A 21662-nucleotide genomic window follows, 5' to 3' on the forward strand; every position below is an offset into this window, starting at 1 on the left:
CGTTCCACCGTTAGCCCTGTTTGGGGTGTATTGTAACAACGCAGGGACGGGAGTCCTGATTCGGGCATAAACACGCGGGGATGAGTGCCTTATTCGACACAATTGAACGAGATGTGATTCTTGAACTAGATGTGGTAGGTAGTTGCAATGGTCGAGGAAATGAGGGCCCTATTCGGAGGCGAGAAAGCCCTATTTGGGGACGAAGCCCGATATATTTTGGAGACGACAATTCCTACATATATATTCGGGACTAGGTTAGGTTGTCGGGTTTTTAGTCACTTGTCTTCTTCTCTGTTTTCATGTGATCACTACTATTTAACACTAGCTTACTCCTAACTAACAATAGTGGATTTTCCTAGGGCCGAGTGATCGCTAGTGACGCAACTAGTACAGACATTGGCGAAACGCTAGGCTTTAATAAGATTCTTCTAATACCTGCGAAGTCGTCGATTCTAATAAGTATTTTAACACATATTTGACGTCTACAGGAATACCCGTTCGAATGCATTTGACGTGGATTTACTGCCTCTTGGAGGCTGCAAGCATAGAAGCAAGCAAACATGTATTTGAGAAAACATGTATTTGACGCTGACCTATGCCATCTGGTTCAGTAGTAGTATAAGATGTATACTTTCATACTGGTGATAAAATGGTGATAGTACTAGTGGATTCGAATTCATAATCATTAGAGAAAACTATCCTATAACTATCAAGAGAAGTCCTATTATGATTTAGGGGGCTTTGCTATAAGGTCGAGAGACCTATTTAAACAAGGAATGGCAATTAAATAAGAGACGGTAATTCAACGAGATCCATTTATAGTTACTGAACTTGGTACCCATATTGATTTTATAAATTACCTAGTAGACATAAAGAAAAGAAAGGCGCTTACTCGTAAATTCATGACTCCCATAAAACCCTTAAAAACAATAATAAATTGAAGAAGGAAAGAAGGAAGAAGAAAGAATACAATTAGTACAAAGAAAGAGTGGATATCGCGTAATCAATTAATCACTAGCGGGGCAATATAAACCCACAAGCAACCTCACACTATCCGCACTTCTCAACCCACCTTCCACCCTCCTCCCCACCCCATTCTTCCTCAGCTCTCCCAGCGCCTCCTCCCACTGGTTCTCAAAACACGCAAACGAACCATCCCACATAAGTTCCCCGCCCTTCCTCGCAACAATCCTCAGCGAATTCACAGCATCCCTATGGACCCCCAGTCGCTGCACGATCCCATCATGTAGCACCCCGTTGAAGCACTTGTAGTCTGGATACCACAGCCGAATTGACTCACCGACCAAGGCCTGCGGATACATTGTGCGTATGGCCGGTGAGGCTTGGATCCGGGCCTGGAAAAGAACATTGATCGGGAGGCTCTCGATGTAGTCGCCGTAGGCGGCGGTCGCGATACTCGGTACTTTTACTGTAGGGAGAATTTCTTCGACAATGTCGGTGTCCATGGGTTCGGATCCGAGGGAGGCCGCCGTTGCAGGCCCATTGGCCGCCATCTTGTTTGCTGCGGCGTCGGTGCGGTGGTCATCTTCGGGGTGGCAGTAGATGTGGAGAGAGGCGGTGCGCGTGAGACGGCGCTTCTTGTGGGGAGGTTGGTTCTCCAACATTTAGATTGGTGTGTGTGTGGGAGGGGGGCTGCGGAGTTGGGGGGTGTGATAATTGCGGGGCGGGAAGAAGGGGCGGGAGCGTCGAAGCTACGAATTCTTTTGCGATAGCGGCGGCAGAGTTTCAGCGACAGCGACAGCGGCGCGGGTGAGGTCTGTGTTTTGGTACATCGTAGCTAGTCACTAGCACCGTACCCATGGCAACCGCCACCGTGGCAAGGGTTAGGGTTCTGTGTAATATATTGGAATTGTAGATCTATATGTATAAGTTAGACCTAAAGTGATTGACTGCACTAGAAGACAGTACAGTAGAGTGCAATTTGACTTATAAGATGCCAGCAGACTTCTGGCATAGGACACCAGAGGCGTGCATCAGGTACATATATATACATACACACTCGAACACCAACCCACAGCCAATCTTCTACACAAAGTAGCTACATCTATGCACGCACAGGAAAACATAGACTTAACCTGCTAGCCAGATCTAGAGAGAGAAAAGAAGAAAGAAAAAGAAAGAAAAACCCCTTTTAAACTCCAACATATATGCACTCGAGTAACCAACGTACCTCGGAAAGAGAATCCCCAAAATATAGACAAAAAGAAATAAAAGGAAACCAAAAACAAGCTGATATCATTATAATCAGGCCTCGTCTATACTCACTCGAGAAACATCCTTCTTCGATTCTCCTTCGTCGGAGCTGGAGGAGCCCTTATGCACACCAAAATGTTCTTCCCCATCAGGAGTCTTGAAAAGCCCATATCCGTACGTATCCTTCATTTTGTCCAACATCCTTCCCCTCGCCCTCACGTTTTCTCCACGGAGCTGCGAGCAATCCTCCATGGCATCACTTGCGTAGAGGAGTGTAAACGTATCCGCCATGCTTCTCGGCAAGTGGGTAAGGCCTCGTCCAGGACGTACTATGTGTACCCACAATAGGAGCAGGAGGAAAGAAATTATAATTGAAAGCGAGATGCTAAACATTGGCGTTGAAACATGAACTTTATATTTCATGGTTGTTTTGTTGTAAACAGTATCAAAATCACCCCCAGGATAAGATATAGAAATATCATGCTCGGCGTTCATTCGTAGATTCACTGCGTACAATTGTCTATAAGCACTTTCAAATGCCTCTACGACGTAAGCCGTATCCGGCATGTTGGTTGCATTACCGGTTTGGCGGACCTTAGGTTGCAGTTGTGCCATGAGAACATCAATCCATGCAACATTGGACGATGTGGAAATTGATTGTTGAAAAAGGTCATCGAAGGCTACCGCTCGACTAGTCCCGGGGATGATGGGAAGCGTTCTACTGACCATATTGTCGACATCCGCTTCTGCGATCATTCCGAGCTTATTGTACGAGATGATCTGATGTAACGAGTCCACAGTTGCCGAAAGTTTGGCGATTATCATGCTAGAGTTGCAAACAAGCACAGTTGCTTCGGTTTTGGTATGTTGAGGGGGCCATTGAGCCCAGCCCACAAAAAAGGTTCCAGGGCAACTCGAATCTATCAAGAAACCTGTGGTATTGGTACTGGTTTGATTCCAACAAGAACCTTGACAGTTATACTGTGATTTGACGGTTGTCCAGCAATCGTGGTTGACACCCAGCTGAAAATCAGTTGGGTCGCTGGCTGGCCCATTCCGAACTATTACCTCGTTTTGTGGTAGCAGTTCACAGGAGATATTTGTCCCGAAACCCAAGGTTTCAGCCTCCATACTCACAGTACTCGAAACCCAGTCACTCCCATATTCTCCGAACTTCATGATATAAAACTCTGGTACAGTCCAGTTTGGTAACAGAGCGTTTCCTGATAGATTTGCTGCTAGAAGGAAATACGAATCTTCACCCATGACTTGATTGCTGGTAATGTTGAGTGAGTCTACCAGGAAAGATCCAACTTCTGTGGATATAAATGGACGTGGCGAGAAGAGACCTCCGAGAGCTACCGCCAAGAAATTGGCAAGAATAATAGCGATGGTAAGTGCAGCAAGGCCAAAATTTCCGGTTTTGAGTGCTTGGAATGTTTGGAAGTGTGGTGGTGTCTTATCATAGTCTATTGTTAAAGTCTTGGAACTTGGTGCGTGACCACGACGAAGGATTTCGTAGGGTGCAACCATGCAGGCATATGTTCCGATAAGTACCCATAACGGTTCTATTGAAGTGCCAGTGATGGTGGGTAAGTGTGAAAATAGAAGCTTAAACTTGAAAGAAGACTCAGGTGCGGAGAATCGGAGTCCTGTATTCAGTAAGAATCCATCTTAATAAAGAGGCCTAGAAATATTGGTATTGAAAGGATATGACCGGCAATAGGTTGATTACGATCCAATCCAACTCTTGTTGTTCCGCCTATTCAAACCATTGATTGCGGTAGGAGATATGTAGGGGACGGGATAACTGACCTCCTTTCACTTTGTCGGCAATATACAAGAACAATATTAACGATAACAGGATAGTAAAATAAAAAGTGTATAAAAATCCTATTGGGCCCCAAACCATTTCGACCGGCGCAAGGCCTTCCTTTTGCGCTGGCTCATTGTAAAGATCATAGCTCTCAGGCTGCACGGTCTTTTTTCCTTTCACATCGGTTACTTCTATATAAGGGCTTTGGTCGTTATTCAAACGAAGTCGATAGATACTTTTGCTTTCAATTAATAATTCGCGTTGATCGATAGGATGACGAAACTCGGAGTTTTCCATTTTCTGGCGCAGAGCTGGGCTCTGTGATAGTGTCTGCATCAAAGCGGCAAGACTGTTTGGCTCTCCATCAAGATTGCATTTTCGATTCCACGTGGAAACCAGAAGACAGAAAGTCAAAAGGCTTAGAACTCCGAATCCTACTTGTGAAAGTCTACACCAGAGCTCATTTGTAACATATGCCTGAGTTCCGTATAGACGAGTGCTATTGATGACCGTAGTTGAATTCTGACTATCGTCCACAAATTCAGAAGAAACAGCAAATGCGAACAAGAGCTTAAGTGCGTCTTCATAACTCCATTGGAGAGACTCCAAAGACCGTGGATTGAGATGGTAGTTAGCATAACTCTCGGGGGCTCCAGGAGCATCTAGCGGAAAGTCACCGAACAGGTTTTCTGGCGGCGAAGCTCGACCGGTTGTAATCAACTCCTCGAAGCTTGTGATATTAAAGTCATTGAACGGGTTTCTTTTGCCTTTGAGACGGTCAACATTTACAATGCGCCCGACGCCTGATTTTGTCATCTCCATTGTGACCTTGACGGACTGCGACCAGTATGCGGGTGTGCAGAATTTTGACGTAAATCCTTGTAAAAGCGTTTGCGATTTAACATCCAAATTCCCACCACTCGCTATGAGAAATTTGTGCTTATCTGAACAGCGTGCTAGAGGTGAAGACAATGAGTAAAGATCCGGCGACCTCTCTCTTGAATTATTGGCATATCCGAAAAACAGTCCGGGATTAAAAAACCCGATCGACGTAAATAAAGCCTGTAACGCTCGTAGCCCCTCGGCTTGGGATATGCCAGTACCATCCCATACTTGAGTATCGTTGACCGCAGCAAGTTGTATAAAATGATAGGAACAATCTTGTTCGTTTGTGATATTGTACCCATATTTTGTCTCCACCATCTTTGCATTACGGCAATTCATATCAGCTTCATAAAGAATGCTCTCCCCAGTCCATCTGTCTCCGTTTCCCATTCCTGGGTGGCTCTGAAAAGGAAGAATAGCGTATTCGGCGGTAGTGAATTCCGGGAGCAAGCTATCTTGCCATGCATGGTTATATGCCAAGTAGAGAGGTTTTGTTGACAAAGATTTGTTTAGGTCTTGGGCCGAATGTAGATTGGCCCTTGAGATCTCGATGGTTTCCCCAGGAGTATAGGTCCCAACTAAATCGAAGATCCCAGACATAGAAGGAGTAAGGAACAAACTAGTGATTACCATGATTATGCTAGAACAATAAACAGACCAGTGCCTAGATTATGTTAGTTATAAAAAGATTTCCTGATATATATCTCTACTGAGGCGAACCTTTTTTTGAAGGCCTTATACGGAACGAAAAGTTGAAAGCTATAAGAGTAGTCGAGTAATAGAGAGTGCTCTGCAGTAGCGCCCCCAGGTTTTGATAACTGGAAAAATGGCTCGAGGCGCTTGTAGTTGTGGTCTGCGCTGGCCCAAACAAGACCGAAAGCAACTGAGATAGTTGTGGGCAGGTAATTGAACAAGACATCCGCTTTCATCGGCAGAGCCTCTTCATCTAGCTCCTTGAAAATGAGGCCACCATCTCTGTGGGACTTTCGAAGAAGTAACTCAACCACAATAGTGAGTGCGACACAAAAACATATGAAAAACGTCAGAAAAACCGGTCGGATCGACCATGGTTTCCAGGTTTTCCTTCGGCAATTTCGCTCTTCAATGAATTCTAATTCTGTTACTCAATGTAGAGATAGATAGTGAGCGAAATAAATACCTTGTTCTGGATCTTGGAAGCCTGGACTCCTCGTCGCCAATTTAGAATACTTCGTCTTGACTGAGGCCAACATGGCCAGAAAAAGAGAGATAGAAAGAGAGAAAAGTGTATTATGGCGGTTGTAGAAGGAAATATGGATGATTGATTGAGGGTCGAGAAACGAAGTATGTAGGTACAATACTAGCCACTATCAATAAAAGAGGGGCAGTGTTTAAACCTCGAACTGATTACTGGGATGATTGCATGCGATTGTTGTTGGTGATGAGCCCCTGTTGACGCTAAATCGGGGCCAGCGAATATACTCTACCGACAAATGAAGCTCAGATCGGGCTAGGGTAATTAAATCATATCATGGATGTCAGAAGTGATTCCGGAAATACAAGCTAGTGATGAACTTTACTACGTATAAGGTACTCCACTTCCCCGGCCAGGGACCTGTTGCAGATTTTATATGTTAAGCAAACAATACCACATACTCGCCAAGTTTAGGCCAATATCACACTTAAGCTTGGTATAAAAATAGCACGCATTCACCGGAACCCACCTGTGATCAGTGTAGATCTTATAAGTGATACAGCAATCATATTTCTCGACTCCAAAGACAAAATGCTGTACTGGAATATAAGTACTTACTCGCAAGCCAACCGCTCCCACAATCGATTACTGTTCTAGAAAATAAACACATGTCGTTTATTCTAGAGAAATATGAATCAATCATGTCAGGATGCATACATACATACGTGTACATTGTATTTCCTTGAGCTGTCGTGTAGCCGAACCAAGATCGATGATATTCAGACTTCACGGTTTGGCTAGTTGAAAGAGTACGTACTCTAAATATATACATAGTATATTGGAAACCGGATATCGATGACTTGGTCGGTCCTTTTCACCCCTTTGATTCTTCTCTACTAATGTAGATTTATGGTATACCGGTGTCCCGCTTCACGATACGTATCCTTATCAAGAACTGCATACGTATACTGCCTACCAGGAAAACCTACAAACTACATAGGCGATCTAACGCATTTAAGGTCTACATGAGGTATACATCATAGTGCAATTATGGATCTGGTCTAGGCTCTAGCGATTCAATATATATATGGAAGCTGGCAATTTTTAGTGGAATTAAAAGGATAGATATGTGAGTACATAGTATACTTATGCGTTCATTATCAGAATATTTCTTAGTAGAGATATGGTTACAACGATATCCGACTATTTAATGAACGTCCGAGTAGTACCAACTCATAAATTTCTTTACCATCAACTTTCATTGAGTTATGTAGCAAATCTAGCCGACAAAGCACCCACCTGGAGGGTCAATGACTATTTTTTCTTTGTGCTCGGCGTCGTCTCGCCATAACTAAGTACTAGCTTGAAACAGATTCCACAAGTATGTTCAAAGCTTTTCATTGTCTGATGTTTCTAAAGAATATTCTCATAATGTCATGTGTTTCGCTGGCTCTATAAAGTGAAGCAATACCCCCATGCAAGTCTATGATTTTTGATTTCACAACTATTCGCTTCTAGATCTGTTACCGTTTGATCCGGCAGGCCGTAATCTTTTTAATTCCGTCTCTTCGTTTTTTCACTTACTTTCTTTCATATAAATCGCTGGTCGATTTCACGTTACTACTACTAGTACAGATTATCGGAGAAAATTATATATCCCCGTACCACATTCATTCCAGGAATTCGAAAGTCATCATGTCAATCATATCCTTCATCTTCCGCATTCTCCCAATTCTCCTCCTCACAACGCCCGCCGCCTCCCTTGTTACCGGTCCTGTAACTCTCACCGCTAATATGCCACGCAGCACTTCTGCCCCCCTCACAGACTGCGCTTCTGTCTGCGCACTCATGGAGATGCAGATACACCAACCACCCGGGCCAGATCAAGGCTCACTGTTCCAAAGCCTGTGCATAAACTCCGGGAGAAAGGACTGTGACACTGTACAGGCAGAGTTCAGAGTCGAGCTTGTTGGTAAAGCGGACGGGTTTAAGTGTCTTTGTGCGAGAAATGGTGTCCCAGGGGAAGAGTACTCGAGCACTACTACGACAACTAGTACTAGTACTATTACAATGACAGAAGGGGATGTACCCGCCGCGGATACTACTAGTGCCCCTGCAACTGAGGAAGCAGCCAGCACTGGCACCGCAGAGCTAGACAAGGTCGCAGATGTGGCATCTGTAGCTACGCCCTCAGTATCTATAAATACGGAATCAATACAACCGTCAGTTACAACTCCGATCCCAACGTCCATTTCAGACCCAATAACAACGGCACTGATTGAAACTTCATTGCCAAGTATTAGATCTACAATATTGAGTACGCATACCACATTGTCAACAATTAGATATGCTGTCTCACCCACTTCCAAGTCTTCCACCACCAGTTCCGCCTCTAAAGCGACACCATCAAATTCGGAGGCAGAACTAAATACAGTCAACCAGCCACAACCCTCAAAGAAGCCTAAATCAGGGGCTGTCGTAGGAATTGTACTTGGTGTGCTAGCTGTGTGTGCAATCATTGCCGGTGGAGTGTGGTATATCAGGAAAAGACAGATGGCGAAGGTTGCGGAAAACAAGTTTGACTATGATTATTAGAAGTGTTTTTTTTTTTTTTGATACATGTATATACAGTAAATTTCAAAGTCTCGCCATATTGAGAATGCTGTATCCCTCCCTTCGTCTGGCGAAAAAAATGCTGTCCAGCCAATATTGGTACCAAATTGTGTGTAGCCCAAGGTAAGAGATCTAGATATCTTATCATTTTACTTAGTTGATCTCATGATCACCCCTATATTTCGGTCCTCCATTATAGGGTAGGGGTACCTAGGTGGCATCACCAGATCTAGACGAACTATAGCTAGAGATAGTTAGGATAACATGTCAAACAGAAAATTCGCTGTCAATAGTGTGTCGGATAGAGCATCAAGTAGCTGGCAGCCGCGCGAATAGGCGACATCCTGTTTTAACAAGAACTATGAGGAATTTGTAAACGTGCAGTTAAGTACTTATACCGGCGTGAGGATGGCGCTTTATTAAGGCTCCGCCGCCTACACTTTTCAGTCTCAACCGCACTTTCACACCGTAGATTGGGAAGAACATTCCCGTCGTAAGTATAGCCACTCAGAAATATGTTCTAGACCTGGCAATATTTAATCAATGGAAGTCATCCCGTGGATATTCTGAAGATGTTCAAACCTGGAGCCTTGAAGATAAATTACAGATCTTGCGTAGAAACGGCTCACCACAAATCTGTAGACACCCCCTGGGGGTGTCTACAGACCACATTTGAACGCCTACAAATCTTCAAAAATATCCATGGGATGGCTTCCAATTCATCCATATACATGTGCCGGTACAAAGTAGGATCCGGATATCTCTGGCGAGTCATTTTTCATGATGCATCTAACTATAACAATAGAGTGTACGTTCGTAGGTTTTAAATATAATCAAATTGTCTAATAGAAGAAAATCAATTGTTCGTAATTCTAAGTAAAGACTTCTTGCTTTGAATTAAGTGGAGAGTTTAGTTGGCCATGACGTATCGTCATATCCCTGAATGGGCCGTATGTTCCTGGATGGACTAGAACATAGCCATATATACATGTATCATACGCTTACCTTACATAAATTTCCTATTTACGATGAGAAATGAGAACACTTGGCTCATAGAAGGAGTAGGTAATGATGGCGATTTTAGAGTGCTCGCCCACTATGTGCATGTGGAACTTCCCATCCATGGAGCCGCGCACGTGTCCGTGCAGGCAGCGCAGCGGTGCCTTATTAGTCCACGTAACAAGGCCTATAGCTTAGGCAAGAGTATCGACATCAGGTTATACATAGTTATATTTGTACATAAGGTGCAAGCTAGGTATAGCTATCTCCCGAAGAAAAGTATAAGTACACTCCTCGACTTATATAAGCTTAATGAGATTAGATCGAAACAAGGGTAATGATTGTAACATCAACAGAATATCCAGTCAGTTAACGTTGCAATTAATCAGTGGGTAACAATACCATTTTATGCTTGGCTCAGCGCGCGAATTACAACATTTATGTACATATAAAATCATAGTTATGTTGTAGAGCTATATCTCTTCACGGGCCTACTATATCATCTTGCTTGTATTATTAAACCCTGTTTGTAAAAAGTACAATTATATAAGGCACTAGCTAGGCCCTAGGCCTAGCCCCGCAAGGACGTCGTACGAGCCAGGCTCGCCCCTTGCCTCGAGTGACCTTGCTCAAACCCGTCCTGCTCTAGACATTGAAGAGTGTCTGGGTATACAATGCCGGTACGTACAAACCTTTATCTTCTGATAGAGTCAGGAGAACCATCTCAAGCCACCGGTTGTACCCCATTTTTGTCTATCTAGGGTATTAAAGGGTTAAATATCACCGTCTAGATCTCTCCGAGCCTTGGTACATACCCCACCTCTGCAGAGCGGTACATTGCATTATACATAGAGATTGCGAGTAAAACCCATGATTTTAGACCAAAACCAAACCGGGATAAAACCACATCTTTCCTGCGCGCATGAGATGATATGATCTTTGGCCCTAGTTACCGCACTGAGGACACGTAATTGAAAGAACGTAAATATAATTAATGTACCACTGCACTTTGATATATATATGCCGCACTTTGAAGTATTAGTGGCCTAATTAATGAATTATCAATCAATCAATCAAGTATTAGCGGACCCTGCGACAGAACCTGGACCGGCCCAGTTCCTTGGCTGGGCAGATATACATGTACTTTTATATCTTCGATAATTTTACGACGCAGATTCAGTAGCCGTTATCGCGCACGGGGGATTCCAAATTCGATGCCCGAGTTAACGATATTTCCGAATCGGTATGCCCGATATTACCAGAGTACTAGATACTCTAGTCTTGACCTTTAAATCTAATTAGATTAAATTTTATTTTCCCGTATACTTGCATGTACTAGCTAGCAGGCTCTGGGCTCGAAGAAGTATTCCGGGCCATGAGCAGACTGACATGATAGGAATAAACACGGGGCTAGTCCTTTTCTGTGGTGATCAGGATTATTTTGTGCATATGCAGTGTTTCAGGCTTTGATCAGCCTCGTAAGTTTCGTGTGGTATTAAGCCTAAGCACCTTAGTAGAGTACATGTATGTACCTACATAGAAGACCCGTTTTAACAGTCATCAGGGAACTATACGATTCCTCGAGTGTAAGTGACATCCGTGCGCAGTGCGTACGGAGATAATAAGCCGAGTTTTCCGGCGCGGCGCCGCACTAGGCAGCTGAGACACTGATAATAACATCTCTCAGACAAGACTCTCTGTAACAGACTTACTTTTTCTTAGTGGTCTATGAGCGATCTTTTAACGTGTCTATAATTGTTACTATAACCAAGCCTTTGGCAGTGCTCTAGGTCGCCTTAGTACATACTATACTCTTGGCCTTGCAATCGGAAGGCATTTTGTTAAAACTTACTAGCCGGAGTTGAACTAAAGGTTTGTTTATAATTGGATACAGTATTCTCTAGCCAGTGTTTACGTGTAAGCGATAAAGATATATACCTGATCTATTTTCAGATACTTCTTCCTTGCATCGAGCACCAAACCGTGTGGCTGAACATCTAAGTTGACATCACGTACAATCACTCGTCTCTTGTGTGTCGCGTTCACAAATTATCACTCGTATATCAGGTAGGACATAGCCTTAGTGATTGATTGATTGATAATTCATTAATTGATGTAGCCTTAGTGAGGGAGCGCTAGCGTAATAGAAATGTACATGTATCTAGATGAGAGCTAGGCGAGAGCTACAGATAACAAGCTTAATCATGTGCATAAAAATGCCGACTTCAAGCCCCCCTGCACCAACCAAGCCACTCACTCTTCTCCCCCACCATCTAAACGGTCAGCTACTCATCCGTCACAGTGATCCCACAGCCTCACATAAACATCTCAGAGGTGATGCAAAATCTCGCAGGTCAACTAGCCAAACTAGATTTCCTCTACTGTCCTGCAGCAACAAGCTACGCATATATAGATATATACGGAACCATCTGCTTCTAGGGAACTCGAGTAGTTACTCGTGGACTCTTCATAGAATTGGCGAGTCTTCACTCTGATTCTGCACTCAAGATACCCTGAGGCTCCTCCTACTTACCCTCGCTCCATCTTCTGCACGTATGTACCTACATCAGACCCTCAGGCTCTAAATAGCAAACCTGCAAGTACCATGGTAACACAAGGCCTAATCAGCTAAACCAAACAAGGCAATCACTTCAGCTTCACGCGTACCCCTCCCCACCCCAGTTGATATCAAGGGGAACCGTAGATCTCTGATGTCGAAATTCGCTTGCTCTCTGAAACAAGACGGGGGATGAATACCTCCGTGCGCGAAACGCGGAAGTTCGGTCCGGATGAACTGCTAAAACTCCTTTGGGGACCTTATGAGTCTGCTCTAGAACACTGCGGTAGCACTCCTATTTATGATTCAACGTTCTCGCCACGTTTGGCGCCCTCGGGGCAATCCCGCTTGTACGTACCCTACCAACATAGGAGCTCTTGATAAATGCGATCATGAAGATAACACTTTGGCCTCACTCAAAACAAAAGACTGCCGTGATCGGTCACGGTAACTTATTAGACGGCCGCACGCTTTATATCATTAATCCAGGTCTGTTTCAGAACACGTTAACTACTTTAGGACAAAATTCCGGGGTAGCCGCCGTTAGCTTTCCCCGCAGTGCAGATGTCCGCAACGGCTTTCTATGCAAGGGGAGAAAGCAAGACAAGGCAACATATGTACTGTTGATCATCGGCTTGCTCTGCCCTATATATGGGTGAAGAAGCATAGATCGGCATACGGTCCCTTTATTGGGCTGCAGATTATTAGGACCGCGAGTTCTAATCAGAGAAAAGATACACTCTCAGGCATTGAAACACCTAACCTGGTCTCGTAATCTGGTTCAGAGGGTTGCGGCGAGAAATACAAGCTTTGATCCTACCTATAATGGATATGGTCAGTGTAACATTCAAGACACGGAACTTTGGTCTCACGCCTACACGTGTCAATAGTGAATGTGTGGCTACTCATGTTACTAGAAGTGTTCCATTTCATATGGTAGGTAGCTGACTGTAGTTTCGCCCCTATAACACGTCTGCGGCAAGTTCTCTGGATGCTCTGAGACTGAAGTGAGCGGGAAGACGGTGTGTATTCATCAGTTCTTGACCGCTAGTGGGACATGCATGGAGGCTAAGAGACTTTATATTCGTTGACAGGGAAGACCCTATAAACGAGGATCCTGGAATATCAACAACTTCTGTGTATTTCGAGAGAGTGTCTTTGGTTCTTTTACCCCCAATTTTACCGGTGGCCGTTAATTTAGTCCCAGATCATCAGCCATCATACATACTGTTTCAAGCCAGCCCAATCGGACATCAGGCTCGCATTTTTTTTTTCTTTTCGCTGACAGAGCTTGTTTGTTTGGGGGGGGCGGGGGGGAATTGGATGGACACCGCAAACCAACCCCACAGGGCTGCAGTGGGGGGTGGGAACATCAAGACGGGATCTCCAAACTATCGATGCGAATCTGTTTGAAATCCTTGGTATCCAGATCAGTGCCAGATTCAACCCGTTCCCGCTTCTGATAAGTGCGAGTCCGGTAGGGTTAGGGTTTAGGCTCTAATTTCAGACCCGTTTAAGCTCACTCCCTTACTAATGGACCTGTGGATAAGCACTTATGTGGCAGTGAACTACTAGCAACGTTACAGGTGGCAGGCAGTCATTTATCCCGAGGCCGACGTGTCAAAGACCAAAAAGGGATGCTGAGTGAGCTCGGGTATCGTGCGGCAAACAGGCGAGGTTAGGCGGCGGTTGAGCGAGTTGCGAAAGGCGAGAAACCCGTCCCGTAGAAGGACTCGTTGAAGCGCACAACCACCCACAGCCAGCCTTGGCGTTGATGCATGCACCAGAAATCTCTGGTGGGCGGTGGTGTCACCGTGCAAAGAAGGGGAAGGGACACCCGCTAGTGACCAGCTTTCTTTCGCTCCAATCCAGACACGGCAAATAAATGTGTGATATCGTCATCGCGTCACCCCTCGCGTGGAACTAGGTGTTTGGCTATCAATCGCATTGGTTGTTCAGATACCTGTGTAGAGGTGGAACAGAAAGAAGAGAAGAAAAAAGGACAGACAACAGTGTCGTACACGCGTCAGGACCCTGACATGATCCGATTGCTCAGTGTTTCTTTCCTTTCTGCGTTCGTTTCATTCTCTTCAAATCTTCCAGAGGGCCGGTTCAGGAGGTATGGCAGTCCAAGGATGTGGTTGAGATTGAAGTTAAACAATACATGCATTCAACTGCTCTACATGATACAGTCTTCCTCTGTTAGTGCTAAGTCGCAATGCGGGTGCCCGAGTTGTTGTTGGTTATCTCCAGCTTCGACTTCTGCATCTCATATTATTCCTTCTCTTCTTTTTCTTATTCTTCTTCTACTTCTTCTTCGGCCTCACATAGTACCTGATGACCGGGAAACCTCTCACCGAGAACTGCGGCGTCGAGAGGTCAAGAGGGGAAGAAACGCATCGAAACACGGAGATATAATTGAGTCGAGAAGAAAAGAAAGGACAGCTTATGCAGGATGAGGATATCATGCATACATGTAGCACATGTAGATATCATACATATCCTGAGCACTCTACTCTACGTCCAATATCAAACAGGCAGAGGAAGATAGATGATCCACCCCCGCCTCCCAGTTGGTGGGTGAGAGGAACACGGACCAGTTCTTCAGTTCCCCGCGATGCCTCCTCGCAAGCTTACCACAGGAGGGCCCCGCTTCGCCCCCCCGTAAATCGTAAGGCTAACACCACCCGTGGCTAACCTCCATCGTCTCCACCATCGTCGCCTCTTTGTCGCTGGTCGTTCATCCATCCACTTCAACTCCACCACTTGAAACTCCGCAAGATCCCACCTCTTCTTCTCTTCTCTTGGGCATCTTCATCCAGCCCACATACTATCTAACTACCTATCCTTCCCTCCTTCCCGTACCAAGCTGAATTCCCTTCATCACTCCTTGGAATAAGGTCTCTCTCTTATTCTCACTCTCAATCTCACTCTTACTATCACTCTTACTCTCACTTTCTCATTCTTTCTCTCACTCTTTCTCTCACTCTCCTCCCGAGAAAATAGAGCCAATCGTGTGTGTTGGTATAGTACCTTCCCTGCACATATACACTACCACATATTATAATCCCACGATCCCAGTAGGTATCTATACATCCGACACATACATACATACATCACTGCCTACATACTCTAGACGACCCACTCTCCCCCCCCCAAAGCCAGGTCTAGCCAGCCTAACCCGTAGTTTTCTTTTCCTTCCAGATAACTTCTGGAAGCCTTTCTTGCGTCGTGCGTGTCTTGTGCTACATACATACATACCTCTTACCTACCTTGCTTGTGTGCGGTCTTCTTTTCTTCCGCCATCTTTTCTTTCCTCTCTCACTCACTCTCTTTCTCCCTCTCCCTTGATCACATCTTGCTATTGCCCTTTTCTCTAAAATACAATAACATTCCTACAATACTCCGCTTGTCCCGTCCTACAATCGATCTTCCTTCCCTTTCGCTTGGGGGCCAAAAATTCCTATCTACGGCATTGCATTAAGACGCCTGAAACAGCCCCCCTCCCTTCTCTGGTTCCGCAACACTCTAGATCTCTAACCTAACCCCGCCCTCACGTCACGGAATATATCACACGGAACCACCCAACCCCAACTTGGCTGAACTGAGCGGGTAGTAGTAGAAGAAGAGGAAGAAGAAGAAGGGGTAGGCTGCTTTTTTTAGTGAAAAAAAGAAAAGGAAAAGGAAAAAAGAAAAAGAAAAAAAGGAATAACTTCGGACGAACTATACAAGCTCCTACTTTACTTACTACGCACACAATATCTTCCTTCGCGTAAAGTAAATAGGTAGATTAAGTCTCCGGCAGGCATTGCTTCATATAATACGGATAAGGGGGGGCATCCGTGCTCTTGTCCCTGAAGAGGTCCGGTTGAGGTCGTACTCTTTTCTTTCTCACTACTATTTACTCTATCTGCTCTCTCGTTCTCGTTCCTCGTTCGCCCGCCTACCCCCCCCCCCCCCCCCCGGGCCTCCTCCTCTCAATATTCAAAACTACCTCGTACCACTGGTAGGCTTTTACTAGTATTGGTCCTCCTCCCGCATGCCCTCGTTCGCCACCTGGAGTCAGCTATCATTTCGCCTTAGCTTGGAGGATCCCCAGGCATAAATCAAGAGTCGTCTCCTTCATCTCCCAAGCAAGGCAGTTGAGATAGAGATAATCAGTGCAATTACCCAGTCACGATGCATCACCGCCGCCGCGGGCCGCCGATAGTACTTTCCCCCGCGCCCGACGGCCCCAATGGGCATGTCAGCACGGTGCAGATCGTGCACCATTTCGAGTCCCAGACCAACCCGGCCAAACCCGCACGGCCGTCGCCGCTCACCACCCAGAATGGCATGCCTCTTGACCTTCTCGAGCGCCTCCGATCATTTCCCCTGTTTCTCTCTGCGCCCGAGGAGTTTCTTTCCGCCGTCGCCACACATCTGCGACCACAGCTACACTCGCCGAGAGACTACATCCTGACTGAGGGCGACGATGCGAAGGCTATGTACTGGCTTGTCCGGGGTGCTGTTGCGGTCACCTCACGAGATGGCGAGAGCACGTATGCCGAGCTGCGCCCCGGGGCCTTCTTCGGTGAGATTGGTATTCTGATGGATATTCCGCGGACGGCAACGATCATTGCGCGGAGTCGGTGTTTGCTGGTTGTGTTGACGAAGGAGGCACTGCAGCGGGAGCTACCCAACTTTCCGGCGGTGGAAAGGGCGATCAGGGAAGAGGCGGAAGAGCGATTGACACTGTTAAATAAAAAGAAACAGGAGCGCGAGAGCAATCGCGTACGGGTAGGAGGTGTCAAGAGGTCAGTAGATTCAGATGGTGATCTGGATCTGGAAAATGGCCGGGCAACGGAGGGGGGTAATCGCGGGTTGTATTCACAAGGTCTCACCCCCGGGAGTCCCTGGGTAAGTAGTTCGGCGCTGGGAAGCGGTCAAGTGAACGTGCGGCAGCTTCTGAAGGAATTGCCGTTGTTTGCCAACCTGCCGCAGGAGAACCTGCATTTCCTGGGATTGAGTGCGCAGCCACGTACATTCGGACCATTCCAAAATATTATACAGCAAAATTCCTTGGGGAGGGAAATCTACTTCATCGTTCGTGGAGAAGTGGAGGTGGTGGATGAATCGGTAACGGATCCCATCAAGAACAGGGTCAAGGCCCGGCTGCGGAAAGGTCAGCACTTTGGGGAGGTCACGGCGCTTTCTCTTGCTCCGAGACGGACGGCCACTGTGAGGAGTATAACCTACGTGGAGAGCCTTGTGATCGAGGGCGATGTTTTGGCGGAATTGTGGAAGAAGTGCCCGCCGGAGGTTCAACAGCAACTCGAATCAACGGCCAGACACAGAATGGATGCAGATGGTGAGAATCTTGTCATGACAGATGCTCCACCGACGCCCACTATTGCGAAATTAGACTTGTCAGATCGACAGAATTCTCCTCGTGTCTCGCAGGAATCGCTCAAAGTGGTCGCTAGTCCTCATGATGGAAATCTTGTCGAGCCCTTTGATCCAGATCCTTATCTGCCCATTAACTTCGAGGCGTTTGGAGCAAAGTCAAGGAGAGGCTCACTCGCCCCACCGCCCCCGCCGTCCGCGGGCACTTCAGGGAACTCTTCACCCACCGAGGAAAAGGCGAGCCCCTTGTCCAGAGCCACTACACCCTCACCAATGAAGTCAAAGCATGCGACCACACCTCCGGAGCACCATTCGGCCCCAAAGAGAGCAAGGATATTGTCAAGAAAACCATCCCGATTCAATATCGGGCAATTCGGGGATGATATACTGATACACATTTTCAAGCACATGGAACTGCACGAACTGATGCGTGTCCGTCAAGTCTCGGCCCATTGGACCAAGCTATTATGCAACTCACCATATCTTCTACAAACACTCGACTTGCGTCCCTACAACCGTGTTATCAACGATGCTGTGCTCATCAATGCGATCGCCCCCTTCGTCGGTCACAGGCCTTCCCTAATCGACATCTCGAATTGCTTCCACATCAGTGACGAAGGCTTCACCGTGCTAGCCCAGACCTGCGGAGCCAACGTGAAGACATGGAAAATGAAAAGTGTTTGGGACATCACCGGTCAGGCAATCCTGGAAATGTCCAACCGCGCAAAAGGACTTGAAGAGATTGACCTGAGCAATTGCCGGAAAGTCAGCGACACGCTTCTGGCACGGGTGGTCGGATGGGTGGTCCCCGAGTTCCACCCCATGTATGCGGAGCAGCAGGCGGCAGCCGCTGCGGCAAACAAGCAGCCATTGATCTTCCCGCCGCCGGGTACAGTTATAGGGTGTCCTAATTTGAGGCGTTTAACATTGAGCTACTGCAAACATGTCACAGACAGGACAATGTCGCACTTGGCCGCGCATGCGGCAAAGAGGCTGGAGCATGTGGACTTAACGCGGTGTACGACAATAACGGATCAAGGATTTCAGAGCTGGAGTATGACGAGATTTGAGAAGTTAAGGAGTCTGTGTTTGGCGGATTGTACATATCTCACGGACAGTGCGGTGGTGTTTTTGACCAATGCGGCAAAGGGACTGCGAGTTCTAGACCTGGTTCGTGTTTCCAATCCATTGCAATCATAATTTTTTGCTCGTCCTTTCTTTACTTTCCAATCTCTTAACCCATGGTCGTACCTAAAGGCTGATCAATGAAACCCAAATAGTCTTTCTGCTGTGCACTTTCTGATACAGCAACGGAAGTCCTCTCCCTCGGCTGCCCCCATTTGTCAATATTGAAACTTTCCTTTTGTGGCTCTGCGGTCTCTGATTCCTCGTTGCGAGCAATTGGTCTTCATCTGCTAGAGCTCCGGGAACTATCAGTCCGGGGTTGTGTCCGTGTCACTGGTGTAGGCGTTGAAGCTGTTGTAGAAGGATGCCATAACCTGGAGGTATTTGACGTTAGTCAATGCAAGAACCTAACCCGGTGGATCGAAAACGGGGGAGTAGAGAAGTGCACACAGCTTTGGAGAAGAAACATCAGGTTTGAGATTGTGGCAGTGGATGTGGTTGCGGGCGATAGAAGACGGTGACACGACAAAGATTTCTTTCCTGTTTGTGACGTATTGGCTTCCTTGCTGGTTTCCTTTGTGGGGTGGGGGTGGGGGTGGGGGTGGGGGTGGGGGTGTCGGTTTCCTTCGAGGTTTGTATTTGGAAAAAAGATGAATTGAGGTTTTTGGTGTGATGTGACGGAGTGATATATGGATTGGTGCGATGTATCCCTGACCCGACCCCTTCTCTCCGATATTTTTCTACATATCTTTTGGAGTGATTATTTATCTATTTTGTCCCAGGAGGAAGAAAACAGTGTATGGATGTGAAAGCCTGAAGAGAAGAAATAATGAGTCCTGGCGTTTTACTATCCATGTTTTTTCTTTCTTTATTTCGTTTGTTATATAAATTGTCATGTACTGGGACGGGTGGGCGACTGGATCGGAACCTCATCACTAGGATTATTTCTATTTGTTGTTAGATTTTGGCATTTCTTTTCTTTAATATTCTTGTCTTGCGAGCAAATTATGTCAGGAGAGTCGGAGTCGGAGTCGGCGTCTCGTTTTTCTTTATTTGTATTTTCTTGTTCATTTTCCCTTGCTCTTCCCACCTTTTGTTCATCCAGCAGGCAGCGCGGTGCATTCGGGAATTTTCCGTTTTCGTTTAGGGGAACAAGTAATTGGATATATAGCTAGTACTTGGTTGCGGAGTTGAGTTTTTTGTGGGGGGCATAATAAGATCCGAGTGATATATTGTGAATATCAACTTTCCTGTGCCTAGTGGGTTAGGGTTTGAGTCGATCGTTATATCCTACGAGACTTGACTCGTTTCGCAGTGGAGGCCTTCCTCCCGGTTTAGGGCTATTGCGCAATGAGCCTGTGCCTTCTTTAGAGATTGCTGTGTTACGTCAAACAAAATACGGGAACGGGGCCTTTAGAAGGGGATGTACATATATATCAGGAGATGAATTTTTTCAGGATCTTGTCTATTCATGCCGTGGTTATGAGACGACGTCTGTAGCACGAGTTAACTCAAGCGGTCGCTAGACCGAAGGAATAATGCACAAACCCTTCTTGATCAGTAGCCCATTAATTGAGAAATGTAAAGAGGGAGGGATCTGGCGGTACAAAAGAAAGGTGTTGCGAGACGATCTTCTATTCTCGTGATGGGTGCATACACAACTGGATCGACTCTAAGCTGAGGACGAGATAGGAAGATGAGATAATGACCTAGAGAAGGACAAATCTCGGTAGATGTCTAGGTACAAGTATACCATGATCATGCAGCAGAAATCTGTTCAAACACGGTTCACGATACCGTGGCCAAAGTGAGTTTTTCTGGCTCTAAGAACATGGAGTTCCACATACATGTATATACCCAGTAAATATATCTAAGGAAACTTTTGATAAGAGATTAGAGTTTCAAGCATACACATAGACTGCCAGTTACTACCTTTACATGTGATGTTATAACACTAAAGTTAATCTGTGGACACAAATTTAGTAGACAGGACAATATCTAGATCATCTACATATGCGATTCCCAGGGTAGCCATTTCAAATTCTTACAGTGCTACGTATAAAATTTCTGCGTTTAATGACTTTGGACTCGTGATGGTTACGCTCAAAGTATTCGTAAATTCATGCATAAAACTCTACTCACCGAAATTTCGAAAACAATATCAGGTGATCAAGAATGATTGGTTGTGCGAACCGAGTGATTTTCTATGACTCCGAGCAACCGCTTGGTGTCAATTTTCCTTAACAAATACAACGTAGCAAAGATAATTGAAAAAAGAAAGGGTTACAAGGTTTATAAAATTAATTATTACGTCAGTTAAACTATCAAATCAAATGCAAAAGGGCGGATAATTACAAATGGGGTGCCCAATCAAAACGGTGTGTGGCGCTGCAACAAGAAGGTGTATGTAGGCAGAATGCTGCAACAGACACAATTCTGCGATTGGTCACAGTGCGCTCTCTCTCACAAAATGAAGAAAAACGAGCTCATACTCTGCTTCACACTCAGTCCCTTTATTAGTGCTCGGTTAGAACAAGAAACTGTTAAACTTCCTCTCAGCTGGGTTTTGGTTACGGGCCGTCATGTCAAGTGACTGTTATCATTTACTGCCCATTGAATTAACTAACCAAGGATCGATCATCAAAGGAATACGAGATTCTCTGGTCAGTTAGATGTATATTGTGATTTGGGGACACATCTGTATGCTTGTGGGATGTAATATCATGCGTAACCCAGCGTCATATCGTTGAAGACCATTGAAAAGACCCCTATGCACGTCGAAAAGCTAGTTCTGAATCAACATCAGACATCGGCGACATGTTCCGTAGGTGTTTGTTTTTAACTGGGCTCATCTGATATCACCTCACCAATTGCCACCAGTGATATCAGTGCTC

At 45.7% G+C, this 21662-nt stretch overlaps 4 protein-coding genes across 4 annotated transcripts; 2 read left to right on the top strand and 2 right to left on the bottom strand.

Annotated features, from left to right (window-relative positions):
* Positions 1-1007: 1007 nt before the first annotated feature.
* Positions 1008-1625, bottom strand: H6S33_005347 (uncharacterized protein; the record flags this gene model as incomplete). The annotated part of the gene is made up of 1 exon (XM_044837292.1): positions 1008-1625. The coding sequence occupies one exon, from the start codon at positions 1623-1625 to the stop codon at positions 1008-1010; it is 618 nt and encodes a 205-aa protein (XP_044698656.1).
* Positions 1626-2265: 640 nt separating this feature from the next.
* Positions 2266-6147, bottom strand: H6S33_005348 (uncharacterized protein; the record flags this gene model as incomplete). The annotated part of the gene is made up of 4 exons (XM_044837303.1): positions 2266-3866; positions 4030-5579; positions 5636-6026; positions 6075-6147. 4 exons carry the CDS (start codon positions 6145-6147, stop codon positions 2266-2268), a joined length of 3615 nt encoding a protein of 1204 aa, XP_044698657.1.
* Positions 6148-7784: 1637 nt separating this feature from the next.
* H6S33_005349 (uncharacterized protein) lies at positions 7785-8684 on the top strand (the record flags this gene model as incomplete). The annotated part of the gene is made up of 2 exons (XM_044837314.1): positions 7785-8311; positions 8393-8684. The coding sequence occupies 2 exons, from the start codon at positions 7785-7787 to the stop codon at positions 8682-8684; spliced, it is 819 nt and encodes a 272-aa protein (XP_044698658.1).
* Positions 8685-16437: 7753 nt separating this feature from the next.
* On the top strand, positions 16438-18713 carry H6S33_005350 (uncharacterized protein; the record flags this gene model as incomplete). The annotated part of the gene is made up of 2 exons (XM_044837325.1): positions 16438-18545; positions 18596-18713. 2 exons carry the CDS (start codon positions 16438-16440, stop codon positions 18711-18713), a joined length of 2226 nt encoding a protein of 741 aa, XP_044698659.1.
* Between the last annotated feature and the right edge of the window lie 2949 nt (positions 18714-21662).

The sequence above is a fragment of the Morchella sextelata genome (assembly GCF_020137385.1).
Source record: "Morchella sextelata strain SCLS chromosome Unknown scls_2, whole genome shotgun sequence".
Lineage (NCBI taxonomy): Eukaryota > Fungi > Ascomycota > Pezizomycetes > Pezizales > Morchellaceae > Morchella > Morchella sextelata.